General features: G+C 39.5%; 1 protein-coding gene across 2 annotated transcripts in view; it reads right to left on the reverse strand.

The window, feature by feature from the left end:
• LOC137328200 (TBC1 domain family member 14-like) overlaps nucleotides 1-14,509 on the reverse strand; it is a 93,275-nt gene that overhangs the window by 47,561 nt on the left and 31,205 nt on the right. For both annotated transcript variants that reach the window (XM_067994319.1, XM_067994320.1), the window contains one exon: nucleotides 10,357-10,480. In XM_067994319.1, coding sequence (XP_067850420.1) covers nucleotides 10,357-10,480 — 124 coding nt within the window. The remainder of the gene's footprint in view (nucleotides 1-10,356; nucleotides 10,481-14,509) is intronic.

Raw genomic sequence — 14,509 nt, forward strand, 5'->3', positions numbered from 1 at the left:
TTGGCAGCTCATGTTATGCATAAGGATTTCACCTGGTCATGCTGAACCTCTGAAGTACAATGGTTAATTTTAACAAAAAGGATGTAGCAAGGTGAACTGCTATACTGAAGTTGCTTACAAATTAGACACAAATTCCTGGAACAGTATCATCTGGTCTGCATGCTGAGCAATTACTTACATCTATTTATAAATTATAACACCAGTTATTGTGAGAGCAGTGCCAAAACCAAAAGATTGTCTAAATTAAGTATTTATGTTTGGGAATACAGCTTCTGACTTCTTGATAAGAATCAGAAAGGCAAAATAGAGCCTGATCTTTTTCCTCAAACACCCACAAACATACTTTCCAGCACAGATCATAGGGTAACAATCAGGAGCAGAAACCCAGATTGTGCCACCATTATTGCCTGGCCAAGCACAGTTAACTCAGCACAGGAATCAAACCTGGGACCTTCTGCTCCATATGCCTCATTACATGGTGCACTTACTCACTCAGCCATTTAGGGTGCTGGACTGTGAAACCTTAATGGCTGTACTAGTTGCATCTCCCCCATTACTTCAGCAAGACTGCAAGCAGAAACCTATAGACTTCATGTTATTGGAGAACTGAGATGTAAATATCCAGATGGCAGACAAACTCCCATTCTGCAGCCTTCTTATTACCTAAAGCAAAGAAACACAGATAAAAAGGAAATTGCCTGTAGTGACCACATTTCCCTCAAAACCTTCAAAACTGCACATCTCAGCAATGATAACAGTTTTTAAAAAACTCAATAGATATAGCCAACTCCTAATTTCCTGTTCTAATCTAAAGATACCTTTCTGTTCATGGCTAATCAGCTTGGGCACAACCCACTTCTCATTTATAAAATAGCTCCCAAGAGACCGACCGAGTGGCTTTGTCAAAATCTACGACCACAGCCAATCTTTTCTAAAAGCTGAAATTATCCTTGACAGGTTGCAAGACATTAAATCATTCCAAAGTTACCTACTCAGCTGAATTAAAATACACTACTGTCTCAATGAAAATCTATACAATGCATTTGAATCAGGATTGTCCAAATATTTTGTCTATCAAACTGATCAATTTGATCTCAACATTCTGCATTACAAAAAATTGATTCTTTACAAATATTAAGCCTAGTGTACTTATTCTTACGAGCTGTATAGTGTTCAATATTTTGCTTAAAGCTGAGCAGTTTCAAGATGAGATATACTTTCACTATTCGTGCAAAACCAGAATATGTAACTAAAAATAGATTTATTCACACACCTGCCACAGACATAACTGTGCTTCAATATTTACAATGGCATCTGATTAACTAATCTATTCTCCATTCTACAAATTTGGTTCTGAACTACATTTAAAAGCATACTAATTTCCAAATACTGTGTATCCTATTGTATCTTCCCTCTTTATCCTCCCACAAAATAAAAAAAATGTTTGCACATATACAAGACTGCCCCCTGTTGAAGTAAACAATCTACGTCAACACTACTATTAAATCTACCAGATTTCCCCTTTAAACACACAGCAACCTTCTTTCACCTACAGAAGCATGGGAATAAAAACTTAAATTGTTAAATGGTCGTTATACAGGTTAGCTATATACATTATAGTAAATTTTATATTTTTTTTCAGTAAAACTTGAAGTACTGAACACAGCAGTGTGGAGAAGGAAAAATGTGAATTTAATTTGAACCAAATATGCTACAAAATGACTATTTCACATGGTAAGGCAACACATGCACTTGGTCATTGGCTATCAAGTTCAATTAAAAAAAATACATATGGTACCCTGCTGAAAAGAGTATAATTCAATAATTAAAGCCATTTTATATGATAAAGTAATCCTAGAGCTAACGACTTTTTCTCCACACATTCGAGCAGTGCCATTTCTTTCAGCATCACAAAAGCTCCCTCCCCATGTAAGTCAGAAGAGCAGATCAAGATGCACGTCTATGTGAAATCAAGCTGAAAGCACAGCGCCAGCTACAGCATGATTCTTCATCATTGTTCACAATGTGTGCAGAGAACAACTACAGGAAGAAAAGCTACATCAAAAAATATGCATAGGCATCAAACGGATTAGAAATATAGACTGTAAGTAAAGCAGAACCTAAAGGAGTCTTGCATAAAGAATGAGCACTCAAATATCACAGCTTTAAGGTGTGTACTTACCATGAAAGCTGGCCTCACAACAATCCAAGGGAGTGCAAGAATGAAAAGCCTTCATTATGTGTCTTAAAGCACAAACTGCTTTTCTGCAAAGGACACTACAGCATGTCAGGCTAGCTAACTCATCTGTTGTGACCTTCTCTCTCTCTCTCCAAGTTCCCACTACTGCAAGCATAAAATCACTGAGGTCTGCAGCTAACCATCGTCAGTGAGGAAAAGGGCTGCAGCCATATTAATCATCTGCAGAGAGGAAACGTCCAATCAGTTCTCTCCGATTTCTCCTGTAATGCCTTAGCCCGATATGGCAAGGAAAGAGCTCAGGTTCATATGAATTAGACATGGCCTCCTAGGTTTATATACAATTACTGATGCACCACTGCAACACAGCAGAGGATTAACCTAAAATCCCACTGCAGTGGCATTATTAGCCTATGAGAGAGAGAAAATATTTAATCAAACGACCAGATTGAAGGGTCTCCTTGGGAAAAAAAAACTGTAGCAATTTTATTACTGATTAAAAAAATCAGAGCTCCCAAACTTTCCTAACATCAAGCAGAATTTTGAATTAGGTGCCTGTATACAGTAACTGTCTGAACAATTATAAGCCTTAACTGAGTGCATAGGTTTATAAAAGGTATTTCATAAATCAAAAAGTTAGTCGGCTCATTTTATGTTTATGTGATGTCAAGTGAACACCGAAGAATACTAGTAACCAGCTGGGGATGAAATCTCATCCCACTGGTTGGAGGTGGGGGGGGAGAGGGGGAGAGGTGGGGGGAATGGCACCTTTTGTACTTTTACCTCAAATATTTCCCCTTAGTTTCAGCACCAAATATCTGCACATTTAAGTGAGGGCTGTTCCTTTCACAGCCCCAAAAAAAGCCCACATGCACTATTGCAAAAATTGACCAATTAACAATGTGTGCAGGTTTATAATTAATGTACCACTGAAATTTACTATGCAAGGAAGCTATCTTTGCAAAATTATTTTCCTTTCTGACACAGTTGAAACTGTACCAGAATACAATTTCATTTTCAAATGTTCACTTAAAAAGAATTCAACACAATTTTAAAAAGTAGTAAAACAATTTTACAGTTTTACAAGTTGGTTTCTCTACATCTTCACCACTGGCCCTTGTTCTGAATAGAATTTAAAAAAAAACTACCAACTGTATCATTACAAGCAATTCATGTAATGTAACTGTTCATTGAATTTTTCTTCAGTTTTTTTGGGGGTGGGAAAGAGAGCAGGAACAAGTAATTATCTCAGAATCCTACAATTTATTTACAGTAGATTTGGAGATCTATAGACCACCATCCACCCTACTTTTCTGCAGAACATTTAGGTAAAATTAAAATTATATTATGGTCAATATCATTTCTATAGAATTATGATTCAAAATAGATACATTATATAGCACAGACAGAGCAGATCTGCACAATGTCATTCTATCATTGGTGCCATTCAGTAAGTAGCAATGACATCCATTGGATAGATTTTTTAATAGAAAATAGCATTTGGATTTTGCCACAACACATTTCAGAATACCTGCTAGAGAACGCCAAGTTAGAATTGAAATTTACCCTTTTTAAAAATCAGTAAAATTAAATAAATAGATTAAACAGATTTTTATCATAAAAAAAGAAAGTTTGGTAAGATACAACTGACAGATTTAACTTTTAAATTAAAAAAGCCTGCTATATAAAGTGTAGTAATTCAAAAAAATTCTGTTCATACAGTCACATCATTAAACCTTTATCAAATGCATCACAAACAGTAACATGCCTAAAGCAATCACTAAGAAACAAATTATTTTATATACATTAGTGATCGTATAGAATCATAGAAATTATAGCACAGGAGGCAGTCATTCAGCCCATTGTGTCCATGTTGGTACTAGTTCTTCAATTGGAGCTGTTTACTCTAACCTCATTCCTCTGCCCTTTTTCTGTATTCTTTTAAATGTTTCCTTTTTAAATGCAATTATAGCTTCTGCATCAAAGCCACTTATACTAAAGCAATCCATGTTCTAATAACCTTCCTGTGTAAAAAGAAAATTCTTCTCATTTATTCCATTCGTCTCATAATAATGCCCCCTTGTTACTGATTCACCACCAACCAACAGAAATGATTAATCCTCTCAATATCTTCTCCATTCCATTGAAAAAGCCCCAATTTTAGAGTTATCTTTATAACTGTAACCTCTTATTTTGAGCATCAATCTACTGAAACTTTGCTATAGCTTTACCGTGTCTCCAATAACGCTCCTACAAAGGGATACCCAGAAGTGTGTGCAGTACTCCAGTGTGACCCAATTAACATCTTGCACAAATTCAGCATCATCCCCTTGCTTTTATATTTTAAATAATCACATTTCTACCCTCTAGATTTGTTTGGCTTTTGAATTTTAGATCACTCTCACAGGCACGTCCCAACTCCTTGCACTTAAGGTGGCCAGGAAGAAACAAATCAACCATTCCATTGATCTCACAAATCACTAAAAATAGCGATGCAGGTTAATAAGGCCATAGAAGAAAACAAGCACTGGGGTTCATTTCTAGAGGGATAGAATTGAAAAGCAGAGAAGTTATGTGTAAACTTGTATAGAACCTTAGACCACACTTGGAGTACTGTGAACAGTTCTGGTCTCCATATTATAAAAAGGATATAGGGGCATTGGAGAAAGTGCAAAAAAGATTTACTAGGATGATACCAGAACTAAGAGGATATATCTAGCAGGAAAGATTGAGCAAGCTAGGGCTTTTTTCTCTAGAAAAAAGAATGAGGGGTCACCTGATAAAGGTCTAAGATTATGAAAGGGTTTGATAGGGTAGATGAAGAGAAGATGTTTACACTTGCGGGGGAGATCAGTACTAGGCACTATAAATGTAAGATAGTCACTAATAAATCCAATAGGGAATTCGGGAGAAACTTCTTTACCCAGAGAGCGGTTAGAATGTAGAACTTGCTACCACAAGGAGTCGTTGAGGCGACTAGCATAGATGCATTTAAGGGGAAGCTAGATAAACATATCAGGGAGAAAGGAACAGAAGGATATGCTGATAGGGTTAGATGAAGAAGTGAAGCATAAACACCAGCATGGACCTGTTGGGCCGAATAGCCCGTTTCTGCGCTCTACAATCTATGTAATTATATGTAATTTTAGCTACTGAAATTACCCTAAACCTCCACAGGGTTTCTCTCCTATCTTCAATAAGCAATAGACCATCATAACTTCAGACCTTGTTTTAAGTTTGCCCTTTACAAACCCATACCTGACTGTCCCCAATTAGTCCATGCCTTTCTAAGTAATCATTAATTTCATCCCATAGTATGGGCTCTGGAAGTTTACCCACAACTAGGGTAAGAATAACTAATCTATTATATTCTGACATGCCTTTCTTGAACAGGAGTGTAACATTTGGCACCCTTTAGTTCTTTGTGCAGTTCCAGTTTCTGAAGACTTTTGGAAAATTATGGCTAGTGCCTCACCCATATTCAGTATTCTGGAATGCATACCCTCTGGGCTTGGTGACTGTTACCTTTATAGTCCATCTCCATTTGTGACTTTTCCACATCCTCCTCAGGTGCTCCTACAGGCCACTTTCACCTTATTTTGTAAAAACTGAGATGAAATACATATCCCTTTCTTGAACAGGAGTGTAACATTTGGCTGAAGATGGATTTTTCCTTCAATTAACTGTTAGAAGGCTCTTGCCAAAGCTGCTGCACGTTGTGTGGGGTTGGGGAGGGGGAAGAGAATGAGGACAGCTCAAAAAAAAACCGCAAAAATAATTATTTTGTCCAAATTAGCATTTGGCATGATTTCTGCAGAGGAGCTGGAAGACACGACCAAAGATTCAAACATCAGAATGATGTTTCCAAATCAGGTGAATGAGACCAAGAAACTCCCATTTCTTTAGAGGGACTTTGAGAGATGTGTGGCTAGAGGAAGAGAAACAACAGCAGGATCAGAGGTCTGTATGACGATTGGGAGCTTTCAATATGGTGCAGAAGTTGAATTCGTCCACCTGTAAAGAATACTTGTTTCGAGTCTGAATAGGTATTCTGGTAGTGCTTTATCTGTAAATTAAATCTCAATACTTGTGACTTTGTTCAAATACACAAAACAAGCCCCATCACCAGAAATGAAAAGTGAACATTATCAGGCATTCACCACAGGAGCTTATTAGCACTTTTTAAAAAATAGGGCTATAAGAGTGCTCAATAATTTCTGGCATTAAAAACTCACTTTCCAGGAGTTATGTAAGCATTACTTTTTATTTTAACTAAGCCGGTTCTTCAGATTGCTTGGACTTCTTATTGGTGTTAAAAGGATGAGCAGACCCCTTCTACCAATTCGCACTTTAGCAGAATGCTAGGAGCTGCAAATTAACATCCAGGCTGCATGATGCTGCCCTTTTTTCCCCTTCTCAGCTGGGAAAAGTGGGAACTGAGCAGAGAACAAATCAAACTTATCAGTGCAAGCTCCTTATTGTAAGCACTATTAAAATTGATGCCCAGAATAGAGTCTAAACCTAACAAAATAACACTGAATATCGGTAGAACTATTTCAACCATTTCAAGGTGCCTGACTGCAAGTCTGTACACCACAGTCCTGCACACAATGAGCTCCAGGTTTGAGGTGCCATCCCAGGCAAGTAGAGAGGAAAAAACTGTCATGTAATGATATGTATCCTTCAATTATGGCATACCATGGAGGCTTGCAGGCAAGCTGCCTGTCCACCAAGGAATGAAGCATAGCATAAAAATACACAAGAGGAAAAAAAAACGTTTCAAAAATTGAGGTTTAACAACTGTTGCATTTGGTGCAATATAATCTCTCATAACTTTTGATGACCATGTCATCCTGTCCGACCTATGCAATTAGATTTCATTTTTGCTTAGTAATGCACTTCATTTCCACGCCTTCCAGAAGTCACTTTATTATGCATTTTTTTTAAGCATGCAGAACTAACTCCAAGCAAAAATGTATTAATAGCCCAAATTTGTCCTACACTCCCATTTGCTTCTCCTACAATGACAGAGTGTGCATGATCAAAATCCATTAAAGAGTCACAGATAAAGAGATACAGCTGAGGACTTGATTGCCCAGTATATTGGCATGGTTGGATTCTTCTTTCACCTCTTGATTCCACATTAAAATTGAGTCAATCCTAAAGGAGTAAAGTATCTTCTATTAGCTATAAAGGCCTTTTGTTGGGAGTTTGGGTCACGCAAATCCTTCTGTTCATCGCCTTCATTAAGCTTTGTATCATCTGTAAATTTAGCCATTGTGCTTTTGACTCCTAGCTCCAGATCATTTATAAAGATATTGAACAGAAGAGGTGCTAAAACCCTACTAGTAACATTCTCCCAGGATGATGACAATCCCTGTACGACTACCCTCTGGGTTCTATCGGTCAACCAATTACGTACCCATTTTAAAATATTTCCACTTTCTTTATTTTCAGTACCAGCCTTTCCAGAGGAACTGAAATCCAAATATACCACATCGACTGCCATACCCCTATCAAGCTCCTTTGTCACATCTTCAAAGAAGACCAGTAAATTAGAGAGGCAAGACCTCCCCTTCGTGAACCCATATTGGCAATCTTTAGTGATTTTATTTCTATCCAGATGCTTCATGATCTTACCTTTAATAAGGGTTTCCGTTACTTTACCCATAATGGATGTCAAACTCACTGGTCTCTAGTTTCCTGAGTCACTTTTGTTACCTTTTCACAAATAGGAGTAATATCAGTCTTCTCTAGTCTCCAGGCATCTCCCCTGTATTCAGTGATTTCTGGAAAATTTGTGCCTGAGTTCCTGCAATTTCCTCCCTTATTTCCTTACGAATCCAGATGCATCTTATCTGGCCCGAGCTTTACTCACCTCAAGTTTGCACAGCTGTTCGGCAACCATGCTGGTAGTAACGTGAATAGTGTCACAGCTCGCCTCTGCAACACTCTCTAGTTCCCTTTGCAGATCAAACGGAGGCAAAAAACTTATTTAGCACTTTTGCGCCCTGTGTAGCATCTCATGCCCTCATCCAATCCTACTTTAACTGACCCCAATACATTCCCCCTTCTTTTTCTCTTAATATAACTGCAAAACTTCTTATCCTTCACTTCTCTTGCCATATTCAATTCAACATTTTTCTTTGCCATTTTGATGCCCTTTTTAGACTCTGGGCAAGCCTTTTGGTATTGAATCCGTCTTGATGCCATGCCATTTTCCTTCATGGTCTTAAATGCTTTTTTCCCCTTCTTTAGGAGTTGCTTGGTGGTCCCATTTAACCAGACAGAAGTGCCTTTAAGCATACTACCTTTGCTTTGCATGGGTACACATCAGTCCATTGCATTCAGAATCATCTCCTTGAAGGAACTCCACAGTTCCTCCACTCTCCTAGCCGTGTTCAAACCTTCCAGCCCACGAGGACAAGACTTCTCAAGTGCTTAGAATTGGTCCTCTTAAAATTTGCATTTTAGAAACTTGTCCAATTCTTATGTGAAATGTGACCACATTATGATCACTGGTACTTAAGGCCTGACCCACCTTTTTGTTGGAGATTTGATCGTCACTATCACTCAATCAAATCTAGGATGTTTTCTCCACTTGTTGGCTCTTTTACAAACAGCCATAACACAGTCTTCCATTGACTGTAGAAATCCCTTTCCTGTCTTACCAGTAGGGGCATTATTGTCCCTGTCAACTTTTGGTAAGTTGAAATCTCCAATTACTGTAGTTGGCCCCTTATCAATAGCCATTCTTATCTCATCCCATAGTTCCAGGATCAAGGCATTCACCCTTCAGGAAGCAAAAAAAATAAATCACACTACTGCAGTAGGGGCATTGAGATTAGGTTGAGGTTGGCTGAGGTATAGTTTGTATCTGGCTATGCCATACCTCATCTGGGCAAGCTTAATGTTAAAAGATGCTCCAATTCTCAGTGCCAAAGCCCCTCACTTTGATAGCAAACTATTTTTTTTTAAAAGAGGAACTATTCTTTATGAAAGTGTGCTTTTTTAAAAAGCTTGCCAAAGATGACAACTGCTTGGCGATTCTCCTTCCCTTGGGATAAAAACCATGCTGCTTTAAAAAGTACATTCATTCAACTTCAGCATTGAACCATGGAGTGGGAGAATGCAAGTTTGCACCATTTACCCAGCTTTGTTAAAAAATATTTAAAATGCTGCTGTATAACTTTCCTTTGCACAACAGGGTGCAGCTGGTTGCATTCTACTGTGTAAATAAAATTCTGCAAAACTGAATGCTGGCTGCTCAGTGGCTGGCAACCTCAATTTCTACTAGTCTTTGAATGGTAATTTACCTAGTAATTCATCCCAATACAGTCATAGAACAACATTTCACCAAGAAACTCTGCCAACAAACATGAGAATTCTATTGGGTCAATGCAATAATCTGCACTAGAACTCTGATCCCTCCCTTCCCCAAACATAGCATTCCTCTGCAGTGTTTAAAGTTTATTTTGTTCTTAACAACAAGCTATCAACTCACCCAACAACTAAACACCAGTGACACAAAACAGAAGGTATGTGCTTACTTTGCCTTCCTCCTCACTCCTGCATAATATCTCAGGAACACTGAAGAGTGCCATCAGACGCACATTCTGAGCTCAACACAAATGCAGTTTTCAATATACAAAAATATCCAAATTTATAAACAAAGCTTTATTTAAAAAGGACTTGGGCTGGAGTCTGCAAATTTTGCAACATGTGCTACTGGCAGGAATAGCACAGTGGAATTTTTACTCCCAAGTTCCTCATCCTTACTCCCCAGAGAAAAAAAAACGTTCCCGTTTGCATGAAGGGTATGAAAAAAAAACAAAATTTCCTCCTCAGAGCCCCAGAACATTTTTTGTAAAAATCCCATTAAGTAAAATATTTAAACAAAAAAAAATAAGCACACAAAACATGCAATTATGGCCTCAAATTTGAGGCTCTACACAATTGTTTTCTTTTTAATACAATAAAAAGGTTAAAGTTTGTTAAGTACCAAAAAATGTTAAAGAACCCCTATTGAGAAACTAGCTACAATAATGATTAAGTGTTCTGTGTAAATTTAACAATTTGCACACCCTCAGCAGGGACAACAGAGATATTGACTTTACACAACATGGTTCTGTATATCACTACTAATTACAACTAAGTACCTGCTGAACCTTCTTGGAATCTTTGTGAGGGCTTTCCTTCGTAGGTATTCTCCCAAACAATTTCCAGCCTTGAGCGCTCTGGTCCAGTGGTATGGAATCTTTGAGCTTCTTAGCAAACAAACTCCTGCAAAATGGGAGCAGACAGCTATTAGCTAGAATTTACCAAGTATCTAATTAGATGGCAAGCACATGAACACAAACATTGGAAGTTCTTTTGTACAGGAAAAAATGCCTCTTTACATTACAGCTAACTTTAAAGGCAGTGCTGCAAGTTAAATGAGATAGCACTGCTACTTTTGGAGCAGTGAAAAACCACTTCAAAAAGCAATTGCCCAAGTTTCTCTGGAGACAACAAATATAAATACTGCAAATTTAAAAAAAAGCTGTAAATCTGGAGGAAAAAGAAAATCAAAATGCTAGAAATGCACAGCATCTGAAAAGGAGTAGACAGATTAAAATCACAACGTAGAGGGGAACAGAACTCCAAGGCTGGCATTCATGGAAAAGAAGTGGCAATGAATCAAACAGTATAAATGATGAGAAAAAACTTCAATTGCTGTAACTCTACGAGCTGCGCCTGGTGGTACTGGCTGTCGTTTTCTTGTTCACGTTGCGGTTAGGCAGACCGGCCCAGCTTGCCTGTACCAGCTATGTTTGTTTTCTGGCCTGTACAGACCCTTTCCAGACATCAGGAAAGTTTCAGAGTCAGAAATGACAGGTGAATTTACAACTGTCAAACAACCATTCGTACATAACTGTGCGGTCTGGAATGTACCACACAATGTAAATTCATCTTGTTATCTACTGCCATACTTATAGGTCAATCGGAGACTGCTTTCTAAAGAAAGGCTCTAGATTTTTATGGCTGTGCACGAGTGAATTGGGAGAGCTTAATGCACCAATGCCATGATCCACGCATGCTTCAATTTATTACTTGTAAACAATTTTACAACACCAAGTTATAGTCCAACAATTTTATTTTAAAATTCACAAGCTTTCGGAGGCTTCCTCCTTCCTCAGGTGAATGTCAAGAAATCCTCGAACCTCTCGCATTTATAAATCACAGAACAATAACTGGTGATTAGATAGTCTTTTCAACTGCCCGTTGCCAAGGCAACCAAAGTGTTCAGACAGATAGGTGTTACCTACAGGGCCACCGAATATACAAACGGCCAGAACAAAAAAAAGAGGCAGAAACATAGAAACATCCGGAAGGAAAAGACAGCAATTGACCTGTCATGTTAAAAACAGTTAACTTTTGTTCGCTGGTGGGGTTACGTGTAGCGTGACATGAACCCAAGATCCCGGTTGAGGCCATCCTCATGGGTGCCGAACTTGGCTATCAATTTCTGCTCGACGATTTTGTGTTGTCGTGTGTCTCGAAGGCCGCCTTGGAGTACGCTTACCCGAAGGTCGGTGGCTGAATGTCCTTGACTGCTGAAGTGTTCCCCGACTGGGAGGGAACCCTCCTGTCTGGCGATTGTTGCGCGGTGTCCGTTCATCCGTTGTCGCAGCGTCTGCATGGTCTCGCCAATGTACCATGCTTTGGGGCATCCTTTCCTGCAACGTATGAGGTAGACAACGTTGGCCGAGTCACAGGAGTATGAACCATGCACCTGGTGGGTGGTGTCCTCTCGTATGATGGTGGTATCTGTGTCGATGATCTGGCATATCTTGTAGAGGTTACCGTGGCAGGGTTGTGTGGTGTCGTGGACGCTGTTCTCCTGAAAGCTGGGTAATTTGCTGCGAACGATGGTCTGTTTGAGGTTGGGTGGCTGTTTATCTTACCACCATCACACGAGAGGACACCACCCACCAGGTGCATGGTTCATACTCCTGTGACTCGGCCAACGTTGTCTACCTCATACGTTGCAGGAAAGGATGCACCAGAGCATGGTACATTGGCGAGACCATGCAGACGCTGCGACAACGGATGAACGGACACCGCGCAACAATCGCCAGACAGGAGGGTTCCCTCCCAGTCGGGGAACACTTCAGCAGTCAAGGACATTCAGCCACCGATCTTCGGGTAAGCGTTCTCCAAGGCGGCCTTCGAGACACACGACAACGCAAAATCGTCGAGCAGAAATTGATAGCCAAGTTCCGCACCCATGAGGACGGCCTCAACCGGGATCTTGGGTTCATGTCACGCTACACGTAACCTCACCAGCGAACAAAAGTTAACTGTTTTTAATATAACGGATCAATTGCTGTCTTTTCCTTCCGGATGTTTCTGCCTCTCTCGCTCTCTTTTTTTGTTCTGGCCGTTTGTATATTCGGTGGCCCTGTAGGTAACACCTATCTGTCTGAACACTTTGGTTGCCTTGGCAACGGGCAGTTAAAAAGACTATCTGTAATCACCAGGTATTGTTCTGTGATTTATAAATGCGAGAGGTTCGAGGATTTCTTGACATTCACCTGAGGAAGGAGGAAGCCTCCGAAAGCTTGTGAATTTTAAAATAAAATTGTTGGACTATAACTTGGTGTTGTACAATTGTTTACAATTGTCAACCCCAGTCCATCACCGGCATCTCCACATCAATTTATTACAGAACTGCTTCTACTTTATAATGGGAGCATAACATGATCAATGCACTCTTTTACACAAGTTGCCACAACTTACTCCAGTCTCAAATCACATCTATTTCAGCAGGTATTGTTTGGCCGTGGAACAGAGGAGGAGAAAGAGCTGCACGTCATTTTGATTGCAATAACATTTTCACAGCTCAGTGAAATTTCATGTATTTTGTTGGAAAGCTTTGTGAACACGATTTGATGACTATTCGTGTATGCAAAGATATTTGAAAGCTGCATCTTGCCATTTAAAGAATAGCTGCAGATTGCCATTAAAAAAAACTATTCAACTGAAATGCTAAGTGGTCTGAAAAGTTGCAAACAAATCAGTTTTTCTTCTTTTGCCATTGAGCACTGTGTGTTGATCGTAGCTGCATTATAATGATAATAAAGGAACACAATAGTTAAGAAAAATTGTAAATGCACCAGCATTCTGAGTTATACTGTTTAGATCCAACGAAAGCAGTACTCAAATGGAGGCCTGCGGCTTCTATATACCATTACCCATTACAGTTGTCTACTGTCATACTTGTAGGCCAATTGGAGACTGCTTTCTAAAGAGAGGATCTAGATGTTCATGGCTGTGCATGAGTGAATTGGGAGTGCTTGATGTAAAACATATACTAAGGACAGGTTTATAAATCAACACATGTATTCTACAGATCCAGTGCCAAATATTTAACAGCAGATACAGAAACAAAGTCTTGAATTTCTATCGCGCCTTTCACAACCTCAGGGCGCCCAAAAGCACTTTACAGCCAATGAGGTACTTTTTTTTTGAAGTAATGTCGGAAATGTGGCCACCAACTTGTGCACAGAAAGGTCCCACAAAGAGCAATGTGATAATGAGCAGATAATCTGTTTTAGCGATGTTGGTTGAGGGATAAATATTGGTCAAGACACCAGGGAGAACTCCCTTGCTCTTCTTTGAATAGTATCATGGGATCTTTTACGTCCGCCTGAGAGGGCACATTTGGTTTAACATCTCATCCGAAAGACGGCACCTCTGACATTGCAGCACTCTTTCAGTACTGCACTGGATTGTCAGCCTAGATCTTGTGCTCAAGTCTCTGGAGTGGGACTTGAACCCACAACCTTCTGACTCAGGTGAGTGTGCTACCACCGAACCAAGGCTGACTCCATTCAGGAGGTATGGAATCCAACAGCAGTTTCCAGGATGCACAAAAATATGGATTCTTGATGCAAATTGAGAGCAGCAAGAGAGGGGAAGACCCAGGGGAAATCTACAATACAAATAGTACAAACAGTTGTTCAAGAACAAGTGAAAGGGAAAAGCATAGAGCAGCGGAAAGAAAGTGCACTTTAGGCACGACAGAAAAAATAAAAACTAGAGGGCGTAAGGCGATTAACCCAGCATCAAAGCTGTGGCAGGGGGTTGGGAACCTGAGCAGGGAGACAGAGGAAAGCGTGTCAGGAAGGGACAGAAGGTATGGAGTAAAAGGTAAAGTGTTAAAAAAGGAAAAAGCAGGAACTAAGTGTCACAAAACATATATGAAAGTTCTTTATCTGAATGCACGTAGCATTCGTAACAAAATGGACGAGTTAATGGCACAAATAA

This window comes from Heptranchias perlo, chromosome 1, assembly GCF_035084215.1.
Source record: "Heptranchias perlo isolate sHepPer1 chromosome 1, sHepPer1.hap1, whole genome shotgun sequence".
Lineage (NCBI taxonomy): Eukaryota > Metazoa > Chordata > Chondrichthyes > Hexanchiformes > Hexanchidae > Heptranchias > Heptranchias perlo.